General features: G+C 35.2%; 1 protein-coding gene across 1 annotated transcript in view; it reads right to left on the reverse strand.

The window, feature by feature from the left end:
• Positions 1-247: 247 nt before the first annotated feature.
• The window catches only part of slc35f1 (solute carrier family 35 member F1), a 106,788-nt gene continuing 82,344 nt past the window's right edge, over positions 248-24,691 (reverse strand). The window contains exons 6-8 of the mRNA XM_073856320.1: positions 23,577-23,629; positions 18,420-18,574; positions 248-1,238 (exon numbers count right to left, since the gene is read on the reverse strand). Coding sequence (XP_073712421.1) covers positions 1,014-1,238; positions 18,420-18,574; positions 23,577-23,629 — 433 coding nt within the window. The 3' untranslated portion in view covers positions 248-1,013. The remainder of the gene's footprint in view (positions 1,239-18,419; positions 18,575-23,576; positions 23,630-24,691) is intronic.

The raw sequence follows: 24,691 nt of genomic DNA on the forward strand, positions 1-24,691 counted from the left end.
AGGTGAGATTATGATGTGTTACTAAACAACATTGTGAGGTGAATACATTTTTATGGCCATTCTTTTTTGAGTTTAAGACAAATATATTTTATTTTAGGCAAGTCAACACATTAAGAGTTTCTGATATTTAAACGACAACTAAAACATGAAAGGAATAAAATAATAAAGCAAACAATATTCAGATATCAATAATTTTACACATGTATACTGGATTTGATCCAAATAAAATAATAATAAAGACTGAACCTTAATAATTGATAAGTTTTATAAAATAAAAGGACATTGTAGTTTTTACAAGTTTACAATTAATACAGGCTATTAAACAGGCCTTTATATTTAATACAAATGAAGGTACCCTTCTTGGCAGAATTTCAACAAACAATATGATAAATATTTAAAAAAATATGATATTACAGGTAAAGGTGAAAAAATCATGTTCAGGGATTTTTTTTGTATTTCTGACTTATGAAACTATTTATAATTTTGAGCAAATAATACAATATGTAATCATGACACGATGTCCAATACTGATGACGTTATTTTAGAAGTTTTCATTGGCTAATGTAACCCACAATAATATTACATAGCAAGGCACTGGCTCAAATCAGCATTTTAAAACTCAAAATGCAATTTTCCAGAGACGTCGTCATCATTTAAAACTCAGACATAAAATATTCATGAAACAGTATTAATGCAAACCATGTCAAACTTTTACAATGAACCCTTAATGCTCAAGTAAGAAAATAAAACAGTCACAATCGAATATTTGGACGAACATTCAGCACAAATCCTTCTAAACACTTAACTTGTTCGTGGGTCGGGACGATATCTCTATACACGATGGATCTGATAACTCAGATATACAGAAGTCACTGCTACCTACAGTATTCACAGTTCATGATCACAGTGTACTCAATTGCTACGTGGTTGATTACATCATTCAGTGATCATTAGCATTTTCTACAGACTGCAGCCGGGCAGTGGATAATTGGTTCGAAGAAGCGCCGCCCACTTCAGGCTAATCGTATACGAGGCTCATCCTCCATTTCCTGACCCAGGCTCGTATAGGTCACCGAAGGCTCAAGGGGTCCCACTGGGGGCGTGTCTGTAATAGCATTTCCTGTGTTGCGAAACTGTTTGTAAACACGGGGATCCTGTGCCACGTAGGTGGAGGAAGAAGAGTAGAGGACCAGTCCCAGCATAATGATGAAGAATGACAGCAAATACAGCCCTGAAAACTGAAAACAGATAAACCATATAAAATCATCAACTAAATTGACTAAACCCATGGTTGGGTAAATATTGTACAGAACCAACTGTTGGTATATATAAAAACTGGGGTTGTCAAAAGATTAATCGCGATTAATCGCATACAAAATAAAAGTTTGTGTTTGCATAATATGTTTGTGTTTATTTTGTTTATTATTATGTATATATAAATGCATACATACGTACATGTATAAATTTAAAGGCGGAGTGCACAATGTTTGAAAAACGCTTTGGAAAAGGAGACGGGCCGACTACCAAAACACACTTGTAGCCAATCAGCAGTAAGGGGCGTGTCTACTAACCAACATCCTTGCCGGGTTGCGTACGTGTGGGGCGGATTTTTTAAAAGAAGGTCCAGATTCTATTGGGGTAGGGGCGTGTTTGTTTAGGTGATTTCAAATATCACCATTGCCTTTCAAACATTGTGCACTCCGCCTTTAAGAAAAACGTTGTTTATGTATAATTTTTTAATGTGTATAATTAAACACAGTGCACACAATTATTATGCAAAAACAAACTTTTATTTTGTATGCGATTAATCACGATTAATCTTTTGACAGTCCTAATACAAACCTATGCTGGGTTGTTTTAACCCAGGGGTCTCAAACTCAAACTGGCTTGGGGCCATTTCTGAGACTGACATTTCATCAGAGGGCCGCAGAGCTATTTTATCGTTCAAAAAAGTACAATATTTCTTTAAAATATTTTTTAGTGTATAATAATACTTGAAAATATATAAACAGTGATTTTTATTTTTTATTATAAAACGGTTAGGTCCAATCCTTGATTCTGATTGGTCAATAGGTGTGCTTTATTCACGATAAAACACTGCTATGACCGCTTCACCCAACAGTTCTATTTAATATCACTGCGCCCTTAGCAACACATAAACATATAATGAGACAAATTCTGAGAGCAGTTTGTTGTTTTTATTTGAGCTTCCATGTTGTTGTTTGCATTCAGGGACTATTTTTTCTAGCGGAAGGAATGCTTTTATTAATTTAACTTCATGAAAGTTGCACTAATATTTTTTTTACTTTAATATTGTGTGGTAACCGTTTTATAAAAGCAATAAGGTACTCGAGGCAAGTGCTGTATCGTGAATAAGTAACGGCTGAAGGGGTTGCAGGCACTCCGCTTCGCGTCGTGCCTAACAACACCCTTCGGCCGTTGCTTATTCACGATGCAGCACAGCCTCTCGTACCTTATTGCTTAAATATACATTATTTTATAAAAGTAATTAAATATTTTCTTAACCTTATTAGGCTTTGAATTATTAACTAAGGCCTATTAAAACTAACAAATTTAATTCCTATACATTTATAAACTATAATAAAAATAATTTACCAACAGTAAGTGGTTCTGTTTTTATTTATTTTTGACTGTTTTCAGTCATAGTATTGACTTCATTATGTTCCTTTTTGTTATTTTACCGTTTTAATGAATTTGCTATTATATTTAGAAAAATATTAATAAGTGAAAGTGATCCTAAAACATTTGGATGGGTAGTCAATGTTACATAAGCTAGTTGGACAGTAAAAATAAATAATACTGCTCTATGTATAAGCAAGCAAGATAATAATGTATTATACTTAATATTTCATTAAATATAGAAGTGTACATACTTGTATCCTCTTTAATTTCTCCTCATCTTTCCTCTTTTCCTAACCTGGGCCCTTTGATTGGTCATTTTCTCATCCGTAGTTTAATATTAAACTGTTGCACTACATCTCCCACTGCGGTGTCTCCATTAGAAGCTGTGACTTGATGTGAACTACGGTAATAACCCCACAGAAGCTCTTCTCTGAGTAACAGAGTATCCACCCGGAAGTAACAAATCTTCTCTGGACAAACACTACAAAGTCGCGATCAGATGAACTGATCGCATTGTGACAATGATATGATTGACGCGAGAGAAATTAAAATCCGATCGCGCATTCCGTTACCCTCGCCATCACGGAGCGCGCGCTCATGGCTGCGTAGCAACGGGTGACGCGACCCCACGCTGCGCAACCTCCGCTCCCAAGCAAGCACTTTGAAAAGTAAACATACTTTAAGAAACGCCTCGACTCGTTTTAACTCGCGTTGTTAGACGCGACATGTGACCGAACCCTTAAACGTTTAAATAAAAAAAACGAATTTAAATAAAAATCTTTCTGCGGGCCAGATTACGTTATATTGTTGAAAGGTGATGCGGGCCGCAGAGAGGGGGAGGGCGGGCCGCAAATGGCCCGCGGGCCGGGAGTTTGAGACCACTGTTTTAACCCATGGTTGGGTAACAATAACCCAGCATACATTTATTTATAACCCAACAGTTGGTTTAGTCAAAAATTGTGTAGTGTAGAAAAAAATGAACTTTATACACTCAAAATTCTGCGTTGTTTCAACTCATGGTCGGGTAAAATATGAACAAACCCAACTGCTGGTTTAAATCAACCTAAAATGTACCCATATTTGACCCAAACTTGAGTTAAAACGACCCCTAGGGTTTATTCTTAAATTATACTTATTTAATTAATTTAATTAAAAATGTATATTTCTTCTTACATATTATTTTCTTAAAGGAATAGTTCACCCAATTTCAGTTATTTCTGTCAATATGTAAAAATAAATATTTATATACCAAAGAAATATTAACAGCTTACAAGTCTGGGTGAATAAATGTCAAAGGTTTCATTTAAAAAATGTTTTAAGCAGAAATTATTCACTTATTGTTAGTTCAGTGTTACTGTAGCTCAATTGGGAGAGCATTGCACTAGCCACACAAAGGTCATGGGTTCACACTTACTGATAAAACACGTAAAGCTTTCAATGCACTGCATAAGTCACTTTAGATGAAAGTGTCTGCCAAATGCATAAATATAAATGTTCAAGGCCGAAAGTTAGTCTGTGATTTCACTTACTGTATGATGAGACAGCCATAATAATTTACTAATGGTCAAAAATTACATTAAAATGATAGAACATCTGCATAGGTGTAATATAAAAGACAAAATAACCAGTGGACAATGACTTATTTGCCAGAGAATTCTAAGGTGTGGATGAACAATCGAAAACTTGCTTGGCTGTGATGCACCTTTGAGTCACGTAACAACCCCTCTGTCTATGCCATCTACAAATTGAGCATTGACCCACAAGAGCAGGTGGAAATATTTGGACTCATCACCTGGTCAACATGACGCCTGAAAGCTCTAATGAGACCCACCATGAGACCACCAGTATGTCCTAGAGACAAAAATAATATAAAAATATACAAATATGCTTGCACACATCCTAGGCATTTGAAGTCTAGAAAAAATCCACAGAGGATGTTAAATAAACGTGAAGACTTTCTTGCAGCTTTTTTTGCCTTGAGCCATTACTGTATAAAAAATCCAATAAATCAATCATTTCAGTGTGTCTTGCCATGCTTCGTCCCAAACCAGCGTATATCGGTCTATATCTAAATTCTGTGATCACATATAGGATGTGAAACATAAGCTATTGCAAACCATTAAAGAACTTTATTTCAAACAGTGTAATCTTTTAATCTGAAAAGCATTGGAGCAGAAAAATGACACCTGGAGGAGAGAGACACACATCAGACTATTGCAATGTTATAAAATCCTACATGTACATTTTCATGATTTGTAAAAGCATGCTTGTTGACTTCTAAAGGACATTGGCAGATTTTTTGCTTGTTTTATGCACAAAATCACTTAAATTTTATATTTTTGGTCTAAAAACTAGACTTATTTTCTTGAGTCGTTTTGCTCATCTTCCAGTACTGTAATTTTATTAAAGCTGGCAAAAGTAACATTTGCTAGAAAAGAAGAAATATATTCTGCTTCCATTGCTGGTGTGTCAGGTTACTAATTTAAATATACCAAGAGCTGCTACATTCCAGCATAACTATGATAAAGCGTTAGGAGGGAATGAGAATTTTCAATAAAGTATGGCTATGTAATTACAACCTGTAAAAAAATGATGCTTGGACTTTCTCAATAAATCATGCTGTAATATGCACGGTAACTTGAGTGTCATATTTCAAAATGAAAGTTCTTTCATGCACCCGAGATGGATTGTACTGTACCAGAGACTGTGCCTTAAATCTCAAATCCCTGTGTTAAATAAGTGTATTCAGATAATATACACATAGCTAACAGGTGGAGGTCTGCCACTGACAACTTTAATTGTAAGCTGGACCAGCTTGTTTTATTCCCTCATATAGCTACTCTTAAAAATTAAGGTGCTTCACGATGCTAAAAGGACCATTTTTAAGAGTGTTTTAACCCTTGTGAGTTGTTCAAATTCAATGTACAAGCTTGAAATTAAGCTTTGCACAGGCCTACTAAAGGGTTAATTGTGCCACATGGTGATCAACAGTAAAAATTACAAATTTTACCTATTAGCAAATGGAAAAACCGCCAACATTTAAGAATGCATAATGATAATGTGTCATGGCTTTGCAATCAAAAAATGTCGTTATATTGGAAGCCAATGCATGGGTCAAAAAAGCCAAACTTATTAGGGTGAAAAAAATTAGATCTGATGCTGCACAAAAACTAAAAATGCATCAAAGACAATGTTTTTACTAATCTTTGACAAGCCCAAGACTGTGAAAAGGTAAAAAAAAATCCAGTCCACAATCACTTTTTATATTGAAAATCTGTCATTTTGTGTATTTTTTCCCCAAATCAGTGACATCACTTACTTGGCAATTAAAGAGTTAAAATCATGAAAAGGTAAACATTTGGTAGTTTTGATCAGTTCTGAGGGTGATTAACAGATTTATGCAAAAAAATTGATACATTTTTATAGCCGTTTAATTTAGTGGCTTTCTTTGTATACGAACAACCCGAAAGGGGAGTAAATTTGCCCATGGTATATTGTTGAGTTAAAAAATTTCAAAGCATTTTCTCAAAATATGTGTCAATATAAGATTTGTCCCTTAAAATCATTCCATTTGCTGAAACACAGAGAAAATTGTGGCCAAATTAAGACACAAAAAAATGGCCTTAACAACCTATAAGGGTTAAATTATTTTTTCCCTAAATATTAATTTACACAAGTTACTGTAGGATATTGGGAACTAGAATGGGAACAACAGTCAAAAAATCCAATTGAGAGATGATGTTGCGCTACCCAAGTGACCAACTAACTCTTAATTTCTCAGTGACTTTGTTTATTTCATAATCTGCAAAAATAGACTTTCTTTTTTAGTATTTTTGTCATGTTTTATGTACAAACATCTAATAATTCTTAAATCATGATACATTGTCTTGATGAGCAAAATAACCTAAACAAGTCTTGTTTTTAGACAAAAAAATCTGCCAATGGGGTTAGAATTTTTTTTTTTTTGAAATAGGTTTACTTTTTCTTAAAAACTTAAAAATGATTCAAGAATGCTTTTACCCCATTGGCAGGTTTGTTTGCTTGTTTCAAGCACAAATTCAAATTCACTTAAATTGTATATTTTTTGTCTAAAAACTAGAATTATTTTCTTAGGTCATTTTGCTAATCCAGAAAATGCTATTATCAACAAAACTATAACTGAAACATGTCTGTTATTTGAAATCAAAGAAAATATAGGCCAAAATAATAGTTGAAAAACAAAGTAAATACAGTAGTGTCCAGAAATGTCGCCCTAGCAATAAACGGGAATATGTTTAAGTTGACTAAAATTATTAATGAAAAAATGTCAAATAAAACAAAAATATATTAAAATTAAACTAAAGTTGCATGAATATACATTTGAATATGAATAAAAGTAGAATTAAAATGCCAAAAATATTACTTTATATGCGTATGTCACACATGCACATACAGGAGAATGTATTATGTAGACTGGGAGATGCATTGCATTTTGTCGCAATCTGTGTGTCGAACATCTGTGTACACGTACGAGTCAAATAAACTATGCTTTGCAAGGCTGAGCATTCGACTGTGCGTTTACATTCGCTAAATATAAAAAAAAACTTAAAACTATACACCGGGCTTTAATGTCATATACAAAAAAAAAAACTTTAAAGAGCATGGTGCACATAAATGAAGCATTTATTCTTGTTTTAAAAAAATTAGCAATTCCTGGCGGAAAACCTCAAATTGAAAGTATAATTTTTCTAACCGGTGAAATTTCCTCACATTAGCTCAAAACTGACTGTGTTCAGCATGCATGCTTTTGTTGCATTCACGTTTCACAATCGCTGACTTTGAATGAATAATGTTGGTCACCTATTAACAGCTGTTCATAAAATATGCAGGTAAAAGCTCATACAGCATCTCTCCTGGTGCCGGTTGCTGTTATTGTGAAAGTAAAAAGCACAACCATTAAAGCAAACAAAAGGGCTTGCAGCAAAAGCGGTTAACCACTTGTTAGTATCCACGATTGGAGCCTTCATCCACAGCATGCATGCAAACTACACTGTAAATAATTTCTGTAGAAATCACAGTATTACTGGGTATTACTGGCAACTAGCTGCCAGTAACTTACTGTAGATTTTACATTTATGTTATTTACTGGCAACATTTTGTTCAAAGTTAAATGAACATGAAACATTTTTAGACTTTATCTTCTACAGTAAGTTACTGGCAACCAGCTGCAAAATTACAGCAAATTTTTTACAGTGTACATAAATCAATAAGCCTTTTTTCATAGACAAAATTATATAAAAAAAGCCTTTATGGTTTACAAATACATCATAATAAAGCTATGTCAGGTTTAAACTAAATGGTCATTAATCATATCTTTGGAAAATACACCAAACTTTACATAAGCTACATTGATTTGAGAAATGAAATTACGGGGCCTTTTAGTCCAAATTGTTCAATTTAATTTTACAGATGACATAAATATTGGCTAATCTGCTGATTCTGGTCTCTGCCGTGGTTTATAAACGATTAGTGAGTGCACAAACTCTCATTTAAGGCCTTTGCCTTTTTTTATACGAACAAACAATCCAAACGTTGCCAAATTGTCCCAATTATGAGATACATTCAACCATGTACTTTTCTTCATGGACCACAGCGAAATAAGCCACAGATTTCAAGTAGCAAACAAAAGTCAAGTGAAAATCAGTTAAGCCGTAATTGCAGTGATCTGTCAGACATCAAGCTATTAACATTTCAGAAAAAACTGAGCAAGCTTTCAAGAGCACAAGTCTATCTGAAGTCATTAAAGCTTGTTTTTTCTCCGAATTGCTTCTGTCAGCACTTGGCTGAATTGAAACATCTAATGCTATTGTGAAAATCAGTGTTTGCTTGATTTAAATTTCAAACACGCACTCATCTGCTGTAGCAAATCACTGTGAATAACATGCGAGCACGTTCAAAATAATTGTATGCAAGGGTCGCTCGAGAGGATGAGCAGCAGTATCTGTCTGCTGCTGATATAAAGTGGGTTTCATAAGTCTGAAGGCACAATGACAATTTGGAATTTGTAAAGTAAACACCAAAATAAAGGATTTAGTAACACAAATATTATGATATTAAATGGATAAGACAAATTATTCCTTTATTAATTATTTAATAATATTATTCACATAAATAGTTAAAACTACTCAGCATAGGTTAAAGGGGATATATCATGAAAATCTGACTTTTTTAAGTGCTATAATTGGGTCCCCAGTGCTTCTATCAACCTAGAAAATGTGAAAAAGAGCAACCCAGTAACTTAGTTTTGGTAAACCATTCTCTGCAAGCATGTGAAAAAATAGGTCATTGAAATTTGGCTCCCCTTGTGATGTCAAAAGGGGGTAATACCGCCCCTTAATCTGCACTATTCAACCACAGCACTGTCATTTAGTGCAGAGATCAGCTCATTTGCATGTTAAAGGACAACCAAAATCTGCACATGTTTACGTACACCTACAAAGTGGCAATTTTAACATGTTATAATAAATTATCTATATGATATTTTGAGCTAAAACTTTACATATGCACTCTGGTGACACCAAGATTTATTTGACATCTTAAAAAAGTCTTGTGAAATGTCCCCTTTAAATTACAACCCAGTGCATTGGGTTGAAAATAACCCAGCATGTACTTACAGCCTGTAATGATCTTAGTTAATGTTAGTCTCTGCATATACAAATACATTTGTCAAATTTAGGCTTTATGTATGTAAGCATATTAGGTAATGCATTACACTTTTATAAAAAAGTACCCCTTTTAAATGTACACTTTTGCACATAAAGAGTTCATATTAGTACCTCAGAGATACATACTAGTACCACAAAGAGCATATTATCTCAAAGGTACATAATGGTAAGACATAGCTGTACCCAAATGGTACCTATTAGCACCTTTTTAAAGTGGGAGCTTGGGACATTAGTTGACCTTTTTTTGACAGTGTAAACTTCAACAATAACACTGAGCAACAGCATATTTATAAAACTTTACTTACCAAAGTTAATTAATACAGTAAACATTTTTGCTCATGGCCCGTTTATAATACAGTGCCTAATGCCTCATTCACATTGAGCGACACACTCTTATTCATTTTAATGGAGAGCTTGCGATTTCCGGCGACATAAGTGACAGGTTGTAATAAACGACCATTAGCGACTGGTCCAGCAAAGTAACAAAGCAAAAAAAAATAATAATAATTTCATGCTAATAATAAGCGACTTTTGGGAGCAACTAACAATGGGATTAAAGCATGAAGATCCATCTTTCATCCCTTACTGAGAGGACGATTACTCATTTGTTTACAATTGTTAGGACAACAAGAATTTGAAACGTCTGCTAACGACCTTATTGTTATTGTAAAGTGTTACTGCATTTTAAGTGGTCTCAGACTTTTCAATTACGCTATAATATTTTATACATTTAAAGCGCACCTATTTCATTTCTAAAAAACAACGTTATTTTGTGTATTTGGTATAATACAATGTGTTTGCGTAGTTTATGGTTAAAAAACACATTGTTTTCTACATATCGTACATTTTTGTACATTGTACAAAACTCATTGATCTGAAAAGCGCTGTGTCCCTGATTGGCCAGCTAATCTATACATTGTGATTGGTCTGAATACCTCTGACATCAGCCGGAAATGTGACGCTCCTTACCATGTTTGAAAGATTCGCTCACAACGCAATGCTAACAGGAGTTAACTTACAGGCTGAATCCAAAGTGGGAGGAATTACGATAATGTCGGTCTTTACTACATCACCAATCCCAGGAAGTAAACTGTTGCCTACACGTGTGTTTGTTGTAATCCAAGAAAAGAGATTAACGTTGGAGACGATAACACGCGTCATCGTTTACTTTGGGGTTTGTACCTTTTGCATATCGTTAACATGTACTAATACACACCAAAAGAAATCTAAAATCGTGAATCGGACAATAGGTGCTCTTTAAGGCCCCTGAGCGTAAGAGGCTTACCTGGTTTAAAACACAGACACAGAAAATCCAGGCAGAGAACTTAAGGACAAAGGTGAGATAAGCCTGCAGGTATAGATCTGATAACCAGCAATAACAACAATGTGCAGAGAATCTATAAGAAATACTGATAATATATTTTTGTATATTACAAATGGCATTCATGGCTAGAAAAAGTTTGGAGGCTCTACATGTCTGCGGGCTTCTCTTGCATTGTTGTAATCTCTACAGCCTTATGTGTAAAGGGCACAGAACAGAGAATGTAACTTTCTGAATTATTTACAAGCAGATTGAAGCCATGCTTAATTTATATGAGCATACAAACATTGTATTGTATATTCTGGTTATGGCAATAAAATACTGTTACCAGTGTTGGGCAGTAAAGCGTTAGTAACACATTACAGTAATAATATTACTTTTTCCTGTTAACTAATAATATAACGAACAGTGTTGGGGGTAACGCATTACAAGTAACGTGCATTAAGTAATAATATTACTTTTCTGAAGTAACGAGTAACGGATTACTTTATAAACATTAACATTAATATTTGAGTTACTTTTTAAAAAAAGTAATGGCAGTTACTTTTTGGTTTAACTAACACAACTGAATTAAACTACACGTGTGCGGGCCTGAGCGGGAAATTTTTTTAGTATTTTTGCGATGGAAATGTGCAATTTCTGAATGCAGAACTTCTCAGTCATAAAAACATGTGCAAGTTCTGAACGAGATCAAGCCTCAGCCAAGTAAGAAATATTAACGCAAAAGTAACTTAAAAGTAACAGAAGCATTACTTTCCATGAAAAGTAACTAAGTAACGCAATAAGTTACTTTTTTGAAAAGTAACTTAATATTGTAATGTATTACTTTTAAACGTAACTTTCCCCAACACTGATAACAAATAGGCAAAACCCGGAAGCGAGTTAGCATTGTAGCACTTTCGGTTCCATCGTCCCAACTCAATGTGTTTTTTTTTAAATGGGGTTTTTGTTAAACTCCTTAAATAAGATCTTGGGGTAACATAAGCCCAATATACGTTCACGTTTTATTCTACGACATAAAACACAACAGTAAAACCCCCACTCGTGTCTTTAAGTAGGCGGTTGCTAACAATTCGGACTACAGACTTCATCACGCATTAAGATCTCAAAAACAACGAAACATGGGCACAATTTCCAGCAAAGATCCATCCACAGAGTATTTCCTTATCAGAAAACGTCTTTTAAATGTGCTTAAAAAGTTTGAAAGAGCTATCAGAAGCTTGGTGGAGATGACGTTGATGTCGAGAGACCTTTTGTGTAATTTGCTTATAGCCTAAGGTTAGCTTTTAATTTTTAAAGTAAACGCATTAGATTTCAAAAATTCATAGTTATATTCATCTGTGAAGATTATCTTGTTGGACAAAACGTGTAAGTGTCTAAAACTTTTGTTTAACACAGATAATCCAAAAGTATATGGGAAAAATGAATGGGCTTTTTGGTGAGGGAACCATTGTCCCGCTAACTTCCAGGTTGGCCTACAAAAATACGTCATCCCTGTGGCACTTATTTAGTAATAATATTACAGTTACTGTTAAAAAAATAGCTTGTGACAACGCTACTTTTGCAATTCAATCATGCCCAGATTAATCTTTGTAAGGTTTGCACGCAAGATTCGATGTCAGCATGAAAAAGTACCTTGGAGTTGCTTTTTACGCCAAATGCGTAAAATATAAATGTAAAGGATGATGTTTATAACTGTAATAATGCTGTATTTACATCCTATCAGAATTCTGAGATGACGCCGATAACTCCGAGATTATAATTTGTTTCCATGGCAACACTGAATATAAGCAATATGGATCTAAACAGGAAACAGGTAACAGCTGTCTTTTTGGTACTTTTAACATGATTAAAATTGAGGAGTCAAATTGTCTTCTATAAAAAAATTGTAAATATTGTATTTCTGATTTGATGAGAATACATCGTGAAAAGGTAATATATGCACCTGTGCATCATTTACAGACTGTGTGTGATAATCTAAAAGTAAACTAATGTAAATTCACATGGCTGTCTGTCACATACAGTATTTAACTGAAGTTCATAATCATTTCTGTCTGTGCAATTCAAAAAGAGACAGCTGTGTTGAGCCGCTCCACACAAGCATATTGAAAACAAAGGCAGAAATGCTTTAGATGTGATGATTACAGCTTTTATTTTCTCTCTGCTCAGGCTGGATGTGAATTTGTTGGATACTTTTTTAATGTAGGCCAGATTTGTATCCATCACTGTAATGTTACAAATAATGATTGACTGTATTTTTCAATTACGTTGACACACAATTTCCTCCTGAACCACATTTACATTGCATTAACACATGTGGGTGATTCTTGCAAAATTACTTATGAGGTGTCATGAAACATTTTGATAAAAAAAGTAAATGCCAAGTAAGAGTATCAAAATAAGAGTTAAAAAACATCTCTTCATGTAATATTTTGAACATGATTTCAAATGACATCATACAAACCAATTTTGTTGTTTTTTCCACATTTAAGGGGAAAATTTCCATTACCGCAACGTGTCCATGACTGGATTTTGGTTCTTTGACATGGAAATATTTATAATTTAAAAAAAAGCTTCAGTGCATGTTATCCTATAAACATTTACAGTAAAGAAACATGTGGTATTTGGTGATCATTGGTAAATGTAGAGACAATAATAAGGAATATAAATGTGTCCAAAAAAAATTCTCTCATCGTCCGCAACAATTTTTAATCATTATTTAAGCCCTCAACGAACTAACATTTTCAACAAAAAAAAATTGTTTAAAGGGACATAATTGACTGTGACACTCAAGATGGCTACCAGGTAAGCAGTTATTATTTTTTCTCTCCAGATAAAAGTTGAAATTTTGTTTGTCATAGTACCTAGACAACTTTTTAGATCTCATTACCGAAACATGAGTTTGTAAATGCATATATTTAATGTAATATCATGTTGCGGTAATGATAATTTTTGATAATGATGATCTAAAAAAGTAAATAATTCTATAGGAACATTTTTTAATCCTCTAAAAATTATAGTTAAAGTAAGTTCAGACTTTAATCGTATATTTGCAAAAAATTGGCTTCAAGGGCTTTAAAAAAAATCTGATGCTGGACACCTTCTAAATCTGGATTCCGTGAGAATCACCCATATGACAGACACTTTTATCCAAAGCAACAAACTATACATTTCTATTAGTATGTGTGTTCCCTGGGATTTTGGGTTGCTAACATAATGCTCTATCAAGTGGGCTACAGGAAGACTTTCTTAATACATTCGCCTTGCAGAAAAAGTCAAACTATTTTTGTAGCTATTCAAAAGTGCCGTAACAATTAAAACGAATCAGTGTCATGGTCTATTTGAAAATCAGTTCGAAACCCAAGATGCTTTTGTGTTCTCTAGACAGTACTGGACTAGACATTGAAAACAAGTTAAAAACACTGTGCTCATTGTACTGAATGACTAATGGCTCTGTTCAGTGAAGGCTTTTTCTGTAACGCCACTGTTGAAAAATGAAGTCTCGCATTGTGGTGGGATCCTCCCTCAATTTGCCTCAGAAATCCCCTCATAAATCACCTTAGCGGAAGAATATTTGAAATCTTTTCTTTTAAAGCGGTTGCATTATTGTATTGTGAACCTGTCACAATGTAATTCGGCATAGCTTTTATTAAGGGATGGGGCAGAACAAACTGTATTGGACCTGACAACCACTTGGCATTAATACTTCACATGAGAAAAATTAGGTCACATACACAACACTGATCTTGGCAGTGATGCAATAGAAGAACCATTTTTGGTTCCCCAAAGAACCTTTAAGTCAAACGTTCTTTGTAGAACCATTTCTTTCTTACCCGTTATGGTCTGTAGTACCTTTTTTACTACAATGAAACTTTAGTGAAACGGAAAGGTCCTTCAGATGTTAAAGGTTCTTTATTAAACCATTTAGCCAAAAATGGTTCTTCTGTGGCATTGCAAAGCATTATTTCGATAATTTATTCACCCCCATGTCATCCAAGATGTTTATGTCTTTCTTTGTTCAGTCGAGAAGAAATACATTTTTTGATGAAAACATCTCCATATGGTGGACTTTAGTGGACCAAGGCATAAGGGTCTTATTTAGCAAAACGATCATCTTTTTAACAAAAAACTTTTTTAACCACAACTTCTTGTCTTGCACTAGACTTGTAATATGCTAGCGTGACCTTACGTATAGACATGGGCCGGTATGAGATTCTGGTGGTATGATAACCATAAGCAAAAATACCACGGTGTTGCGGTATTGCCATTGTAACATATTAAAATGTGTTTTATAAAAACATCAACTTTTCAACTGCACACAATACATTTTATTTTTAAGCAACATACAACGTTTATGCAAGGTAAAAATAAAGCCTTTAAATGATAATATTCTTTCAAAAATATGTAATTGAAATGTAAACATGAATTTTTGTTCATTTTGTGTAAACACAGTTCATACCTTGAAAACGGTATTACAGATAATGTTAGTTGAAACCTTAACTTTTTAAAACCTTGGTATACCTTGAAACCGATAACCGGCCCATGCCTATACGTAATCACGTTGAAAGGTCACGCATGAATATGCGAAACTACCGCGAAAGACCCTTATGCCTCAGTTGGGATCATTTAGAGCCCTTTAAAGCTGCATTGAAACAAAAGTCCACTATGGAGAAAATTCCTGGAATGTTTTCCTCAAAAAACTGATCAAAGAAAGACATAAACATCTTGGATGACATGTGGGTGAGTAAAAAATCTTATGAAAATGAAATAATCCTTTTAGAAGGATCTCTTGAAAGAAATGCAATATAATATACATAACTATATTATCAGTGGTGTATGAAGACCTTACATAGTGAACTGTATTGTTTTTATTACCTTCAAATGAGCCGTTTTTATTTACATACACCGGGGGTGCCCTTAGATGGAAGTCATTTTCTACAGTAGCCCTAAATCGACAAACTGCTCTACAGAGCGTGTTTCGTCCCTACGTTGTCTCAGGCGACGACATGTTTGTCCTCTGGCGGCTACCATTTGTGTTTTGAAATTGAGGGGTGAGCTCTTGGTTGCAATTCACAATCTCACCACTAGATCCCAGAGTCCTGCAACGGGTCATAAAAGTGGCTAAAATGAGTGGATTGTGACATTCCCAAAATTCACGGGCGGGGATTTTTAAATAGCACTAAAAGTGGTTCTTGGCTCGTAATCATAGAGGAACCATTTTAAGTGCCATATAGCAAAGATGAAGTATTTGTGTAGCACCTGTGTAGAACCATATTGTGCTATGTAGAACCATATGTGGTGCTATAGTGGTGCTATATGACCCCCCTATGGTTCTTCATAGGTGCCTCATACTGTACACTGCAAAAATGACTTTCTTACTTAGTATTTTTGTCTTGTTTTCAGTAGAAATATCTAAAAATTCTTAAATTAAGATGCTTTCCCTTGATGAGCAAAGTGACCCAAGTAAACTAGTCTAGTTTTAAAACAAATATTATACCATTCCAGTGAAATCGCCCCCAAAACAAGCGAAATTATCTGCCAATGGGGTAAGAATTTTTTTTTTCTTTTTTCTTAAACACTAAAATTTCCTCACTCCATTGGCAGATATTTTTGCTTGTTTTAAGCACAAATTCACTTAAATTGTATATTTTTTGTCTAAAAACTAGTATTATTTTTTTTAGGTCGTTTTGCTCATACATCTTGATTTAAGAATTTTTAGATATTTCTACTGAAAACAAGACAAAAATACTAAATAAGAAAGTCATTTTTTGCAGTGTAGGTGCTATATAGCACTAAAAATGGTTCCTCTATGATTACAAACCAAGAACCACTTTTAGTGCTATTTAGCACCGTTTGTTTTTAGAGTGTATGGATGAAGTAAAAGTAAAGTTGGCGAGTGGAGTATATAAAATTGTTGACAAAGAGTCTTTAAAGTAGGGCTGTAACGATTTATCGTGCAAATGCGTGTTTTCTCAATGAATTAATTTGAATGAATTACGGTGAAATGCCGCCACATCCAAAAGCCAGGGGGCGCTCTCGTGCAGAAACTCCAATTGTGCAACAGAAGAAGTAGAATTATGAACTATCTATTTTCATGATAATAAAGCATATTTTGAATGATTTTGTTTAACGAGTGTTGCTTTTTTAAATGCACGTTATAAACGACTCAGACTCATAATGATTTTAGATTAATAACGGACTTCTTACTGACCAAAACGCCATAGTTCACGCACAAGCTGCGCATGAAACACAGAATCGCGATGCAGATTCGATTTTAGACAGTTCTTTTTAATGGGACACACGATATATCGTTACAGCCCTACTTGAAAGGCAAAATCGATTGTGTGGAAAAAGGTTCTTATTTTCATTAATAGGTCTAGTATTTGCATAAAGTTATCAGGTTCCATAGCCTATATGTGCCACTGGTAGGCTACTTGAATGGCGCAAAACAAAGTGCACTTTAGCCTGTTTCATTAGCCCATTCATGACGCTGTAGTGATGTTGAGAGAGGTGAGACGTGAGAGATAAAAAATAAAGCACTTTAATTAGAATGATTTTAGTGTGTGTGATTTATCGCAGGCACGGATCGGATAACGGGACAAATATTAACAAGCCTGGTCGGTTGCGGATTTAATTTTGATATTATCACAGGTGACGGGTCGGAGATGGTGCTGAACTTTGCAGGCACGGGCAGGTCTCCAAAAATGGACCGTGCAGGACCAAAAAAACAAAAAAACAATAACCAGCCTAAAAAGTGGATCTCTAAATCTTTATAAACTTATAGACCCCTTCAAGGTTTGTAAACATTGAATGACTATCGTGTGCGGGCGCAGCATGGGGTCAAACTGTTCATACCATTTAGGCTTTCTAGTTTAATTTAACAGGGCTGAAAAATGATGACTTACCTGAAATGAAGTGAGCACTACAAACACAAGCCTCTTTGATCTTTGTATTGTCCCAGTCTGCACGTTTAATTGCTTGCAGCCAGATGTTGTATTTTTTGTTTTTGAGATTCTGCAGGAATCCCGAAAAACTTAACGAAACACCTGGTGCGATTTTCACAGCCCACGAGGCAAGTAGGCATTTTTGACGATACCGAATAATACGCAACTCAATCTGCTGTAATGACTTTTCTGACCCCGACATGCGCAGTGGGAACCGCCTGTGACGTGAACTGTGAAGGGGTCTATAAAATAGGTATAACAAGCCTGGACCACAAAACTAGTCATAAGGGTCAATGTTTTGAAATTGAGATTTATACATCAATAAATAAGCTTTCAATTAATGTATGGTTTGAAAGGACAATATTTGGCAGAGATACAACTATTTGAAAATCTTGAATCTGAGGCTGGAAAAATCTAAATATTGAAAAAATCACCTGTAAAGTTGTCCAAATGAAGGCTTTAAATTTCTAAAATATCTTCATGGAACATGATCTTTACATAATACCTTAATGATTTTTGGAATATTAGAAAAATTGATAATTTTGAACCATACAATGTACTTGTTGTACAACAATGTATGTTGACTATTGCTGCAAATATAGCCGTGCTACTTATGACTGGTTTTGTGGTCCAGGGTCACATACATGCTTTTTTCCAGACACTTATCCAAAGAGATTTACAGTGCATTCAAATACTTATTTTATAAGTATGTTCTTTCCCTGAGCATCAAACCCATGACCTTGGTGTTGCTAGCGGCAGCAGGACTGTACAAAGGTGAGAAAGAGCGAGAAAAAGCATCATTCTAACCTTGTACTGGAACAGGAATAAACCACAGAAGAGACTGTAGAGGTCTGCTGTCAACAGAGACAGATTCACAGCTGTGGCGCTGGTTCTCTTGATCACCACAGGCATGAAGCTGTACAGTCCAAACATGCATGCGCTGAATCCGATGTACAGCAACCCTGAGAAGACACACAGGTAAAGCTGCATGAGGCAAATCTTTACATACAACTGGAAGGATTTGAAATCGATTTTATACCTGGAAATAAACAGCCAGTTTTAGGATTTTGAAAAACAAAGAAGCTTTCGTGCAACAGCCTGACAATTTTTAACCTTTATTTTTATGGAACCGTTAAGCCAAAAATGTTTTTTCTATGGCATCATAAAGCAAGTTTATTTTTAAGAGTGTAATTGAAAACCCTGTCCTCATATGGCAAGCATTGCATATATACATTTCTTCTCTTTGGCATCCTAGCACTAGATACTTTGGTTGTCACCGATCAGGTTGATACATTAGAGAGAATATAGATTCAATATTTCCTTCATAATTCATCCCGTGCAATCATAATGGCACAGAAAAATTCAGTTATTCACCTGCGTGTTTCCAAGTCATTCATTTCAAAATGCATTTGTAAAGGACACAAGTTTTATTTCGGCAGATGGAGACGCAGGAGAAATCGAGACAGATAATTTGTTTTGAAATGAAAAAAGCAGTCAGCACCAACAAAATCTGCTTCTCGGCTGGCAAACCACCAAGTCTTGTCACCGACATCTCTGACTGAAATCAGATTCATGAGGCGTTCTGAAATAAAAAAAAAAAACTCCCGGTGTAATGTGATCTGTTTAAGAATCATCACTATTCCCATGTAGCACACTGGACCATTTGCATGATGCTTCAAATAATACTGTGGCGTGGCACAGTGGTTTTCAAGGGGGGCCGCGAGATGGTGCCAGGGGGGGCCCAGTTTTATGACATTTTATGAAATACATTAATTTATCATGAATTCTGTGTAATTAAACCTAAAAAAATAACGCTACTAACCAAAAGCACTACTTATTTGAATAATGTAATGTTTTTTTTTATTAAAATGTTGAGTTTTAGAACAGTTTTTTGTCACAAATTTTCTTTGGGGGGCCGCGAAGGAATGCACCGTACACAAGGGGGGCCGCACGCTGAAAAAGTTTGGGAATCACCATGCTACTATGTCCAAAAAACACAATATCATGAAAGCTTTTAAATATACTTTTTGCTAGTGGATTTAGCATGCTTTTATCCAATATGATTACCCTCCCAAAACATTTTTATAATATACTGTAGTATCTTATATATAGTATATCTTTTATAAAATCAGCTGTCTGTCTCTCTCTCAAGGGTTTTTTTGTCCTAGGAGTTTTTTTTTCAACACCTATGAGTCAGCTGACATTGGTTTAAATTTGAACTTTATTTTATTACGTTACATTATTACTCCGCTCGCTAGTACGGTTTAATCTTAGCCACTATCCTACTTTTGTTGTCCCCTGATTTTTCTGTGTTTTTTCCTTCTTTTATAAATGTAAAGCTGCTTTGAAATAATTAAACATTTGTGAAAAGCGCTATATAAATAAAATTGAATTGAAACTTTGCATTGTTAATGCAATGAGCTACAGTAAAGCATATGCTACAAGTAAGGAAAAAATGCAGTATTACCTTTAAAACTCTTAAAGGGACACTCCACTTTTTTTGAAAAAAAAGCACCTGAAAATAGTCCCCTGCCATTGAAAGTTACTGGGGGGCTATTTTCGGCTGCTGCTTAATATCATTGCGCCTCCTGCAGCCTTGTTACAGCAGAAAAGTCCTTGTTTATTACGCCAGAATGAGAGTATAGTTCCTAGCTATATCTGCCTAGAAAATCGCAACTTTTAATTTTTCATCAGTCTTAGTACACGATGTAACTACAGAAGAGTCGAGTTTCAAATAGGAAAAATATTGAAACTCGTTGGTTATTTTTTATGCTAAAAGTGCTAGCGCCACACCCGGAGATCGGCTGAATGGATTGCAAAACTGTAAAAATCTAACGTTTAAGCTGGAAAATGAGCATATTTAAAAAAAAGTGGAGTGTCCCTTTAAGAGAAAAACAAATATCAACATTACAAAGCGATTTACACTCCACTGGGTATTACCAATGTCTTACCCCTGGGAACGAGGTTGAACCCCTTGCAGACATCACATTGCCTGCCTTGATTTGATTTAAACACAAAGCAAACGTTTACAGTATTTACAATTTAAACTTTAGTTATATGAACTTCATATGTATGAAATATAAAAAAAATCATTCAAGAATAGTTATTGTACAAGTATAAGTATTGCATGATTGATGGACACCTGATTATGTTCTTTTTCAAGGACGTCACAGCTTTGGCTGAGGATATTTCTTTTGGCACGAGACGTGTTACTTGCAACGGCACTGAAAGTTAATGACGTTGCCCCCTTGAGCAACTGTAAGCTTGCTAATGTGACAATCCAGCATCCTCCTGGGATTCAACCCAATGCTGCCTTTGGCACAGTCCCTCCACACTTCATCAACCCCAAACAGGAACATCAATCTGGATTAAACTTAAGTGACTTCTTGGGTAACAAAATGCACTACATTTCAGGGCGGTATTATTTAGAAGTAATTTTATAACAGGTAACCCAGTTGAGACAGCAAATCACTTTTACATTAATGCAACTAGTTGCCTGGCAACCATAAACACCCTTCTCTTAATTAACTATATTACTTATTAGAATATTTTTTATCTAAATAATTTTTGGTTAACACATTGAACATTGAGGTTTTTATAAAGCAGTAGAACATTCAAGGCTGAATGTAACATTCCACTCAATTTTACAGTTTTATAATCAACAAAGAGAATTTGTAAAAATGCCTGTAGCCTGCCCACAGCACGGCATGTTTGCTGAAATGAGAAACACGTTCATACTGATCCAGCCTCCGCAGAAGGTCAGTCATGGGAACTGCCGTAAGACTTCACAACACATCCACTGTGTGTAGAGGCATCATTGATTTTTGGTGAGACAGGACATCTAAAAATACACCTGGACAATATGTTTCTCTGCAAACTGAATTTATGTTGGTACAAAAGTTCCTGGTCCTATGATAAGCATTACACAAGACAGATATGAAATCCATCCATCTCCTCTATCTACCCATCTGTCTATATACTTTATCTATACATCTCTCTCTATACTCCATCTATCCATCTGTCTCTGTATTCTATCTATCCATCTGTCTATATACTGTATCTTTACATCTCTCTCTGTACTCTATCTATCCATCTACTGTATCTCTGTACTCTATCCATCCATCTGTCTCTATACATACTCTATCTATCTATCTGCCTCTATCTATCCATCTGCCTCTATCTATCTATCCATCTGCCTCTATCTATCTATCCATCTGCCTCTATCTATCTATCTATCTATCTATCTATCTATCTATCTATCTATCCATCTGACTATGTACTCTATCTATCCATCTGACTATGTACTCTATCTATCCATCTGACTATGTACTCTATCTATCCATTTGACTATGTACTCTATCTATCCATTTGACTATGTACTCTATCTATCCATCTGACTATGTACTCTATCTACCCATCTACTATATCTCTGTACTCTATCCATCCATCTGTCTCTATACATACTCTATCTATCTATCTATCTATCTATCTATCTATCTATCTATCTATCTATCTATCTATCTATCTATCTATCTATCTATCTATCTATCTATCTATCTATCTATCTATCTATCTATCTATCTATCTATCTGACTATCTGACTATGTACTCTATCTATCCATCTGACTATGTACTCTATCTATCCATCTGACTATGTACTCAATCTATCCATCTGACTATGTACTCTATCTATCCATCTACTGTATCTCTGTACTCTATCCATCCATCTGTCTCTATACACTATCTATCCATCCATCCATCCATCCATCCATCCATCCATCCATCCATCTATCTCTGTACTCTATCTATCCATCTGTCTCTATACTCTATCTATCCATCAGTCTATATATACAATATCTATCCATCTGTCTATATACTCTATCTATCAATCCATCTGTCTCTATACTCTGTCTATCCATCTGTCTCTATCCATCCATCAGTCTATATATACTATAACTATCCATCTGCCTAGGTACTCTATCTATCCATCTATCTCTGTACTCTATCTATCCATCTGTCTATATACTCTATGATATCAATCCATCTTTCTCTATACTCTTTCTATCCATCTTTCTATATACTGTATCTATCCATCTGCCTAGGTACTCTATCTATCCATCTATCTCTGTACTCTATCTATCCATCTGTTTATATACTCTATCTATCAATCTATCTGTCTCTATACTCTATCTATCCATCAGTCTATATATACTGTATCTATCCATCTGCCTAGGTACTCTATCTATCCATCTATCTCTGTACTCTATCTATCCATCTGACTATGTACTCTATCGATCCACCCGTCTATATACTTGATTTATCCAGCTTTCTACATACTGTATCCATCCATCTATCTTTATAGACTATACTCTATCTATCCATCTGTCTCTATACTCTTTCTATCCATCTTTCTAGATACTGTATCTGTCTATCCATCTATCTATCTCTGTACTCCATCTATCCATCTGTCTATATACTGTATCTATCCAACTGATTGGGTACTTTATCTATCAATCTGTCTCTATACTTTATCAATCAATCAGTCTATATACTGTATATATCCATCTTTCTATATAGTCTATCTATCAATACATCTGTCTCTATACATCAGTATATATAGTGTATCAATTCATCTGTCTATAAACTCTATCTATTAATCCATCTGTCTCTATACTTTATCTATCCATCTCTCTCTGTAGTCTATCTATCCATGTCTAATACTATATCCATTCATTTGTTTCTTTACTCTCTCAATCCATTTGTCTCTATATTCTATCTATCCATCTGTCTATAGACTGTACCTTTTCATCTGTCTATTTTCTTTATCTATCCATCTGTCTCTATACTATATTCATCTAACTGGAGTAAAAAAATCAATGTGAACCTGCAGGTTCAGGAAGAGGGCCGTTACATCCAACTCATGTTCACACCAGGCCATCAAACCAAGTGTAAAAACTGGCTTACCTATCTGCCAGTCCCACTGGACCTTCAGAAGCTCCTTGTGCTCCATAATGGCCCTAAAAAAACACAAAAGAACTCCGGTCAGCCACAGGTGAGCACAGCTGAGCTTTGATGAATTAGACCGTCAGAACAAGATAAATAGCCAAGGCTCCAAAGTCTCGACAGCATGCTTCATTCTGACAGGTGGGTGATTGCTGTAATAACAAGAAGAGTGACACATCCAATGGGACAGGGCAAAGAGTGAACAATCTCCCTGAAGACCCACAAGCGGTCTGGGGATTCCACTGACATACTCACCCGGTGCCATCAGAGCCTCTCAGATTTACTAACAATGACATCAGGTCAGCCCACCCCAACACAAACACATACAATTATAACCACAGCCTCATATGATACCACTGTAAAACCATCACAGGTCTGCATCCATGATCTGTTGCCAAGGTTACGAGTCTCACTGGTCGACCAGCATCTAGAGAAACATCAACAGGAGAGAGATCCCAGAGCTCCACATGTCAAATATGATGCAGTCACTGAACAAAACAGAGAATATTCTAGATCCAGTGAGGTTTTTCATGACAAGAAGTTGCATTAACAAAAAATAATAATTTAACGCATTAACAAATAATTTCAAATCCTTTTGACATAAAAAAACACATTTAAACCTAGCACATAAGTTCCCATTTGAATCATCTTTATGTAACATGCTGTTGTAATCTCGCTGTGCACTTTTTATAAGGGTGTGTGTGTGTGAGAGAGAGAGAGAGAGAGAGAGAGAGAGAGAGAGAGAGAGAAAGGGAGAGAGCTGTAAAAGAAAAATTAAAGGCGGAGTCCACGATGTTTGAAAAACGCGTTGGGAAAGGAGACGGGCCGACTACCAAAACACACTTATAGCCAATAAAATCAAATCAAACGCCGGGTTGCGTATGTGTGGGGCGGGTTTATCAACAGAAGGTCCGGATTCTATTGGGGTAGGGGCGTGTTTGTTTAGGTGATTTCAAATATCAACACTGGCTTTCAAACATCATGGACTCCGCCTTTAACTCACTTCCGAGACCTAACACTTTATCAGATGCCTTAAGCAAACAACAAACTATACTAAAAATACACTCGTGGTGTGC

This window comes from Misgurnus anguillicaudatus, chromosome 18 (assembly GCF_027580225.2).
Source record: "Misgurnus anguillicaudatus chromosome 18, ASM2758022v2, whole genome shotgun sequence".
NCBI lineage: Eukaryota > Metazoa > Chordata > Actinopteri > Cypriniformes > Cobitidae > Misgurnus > Misgurnus anguillicaudatus.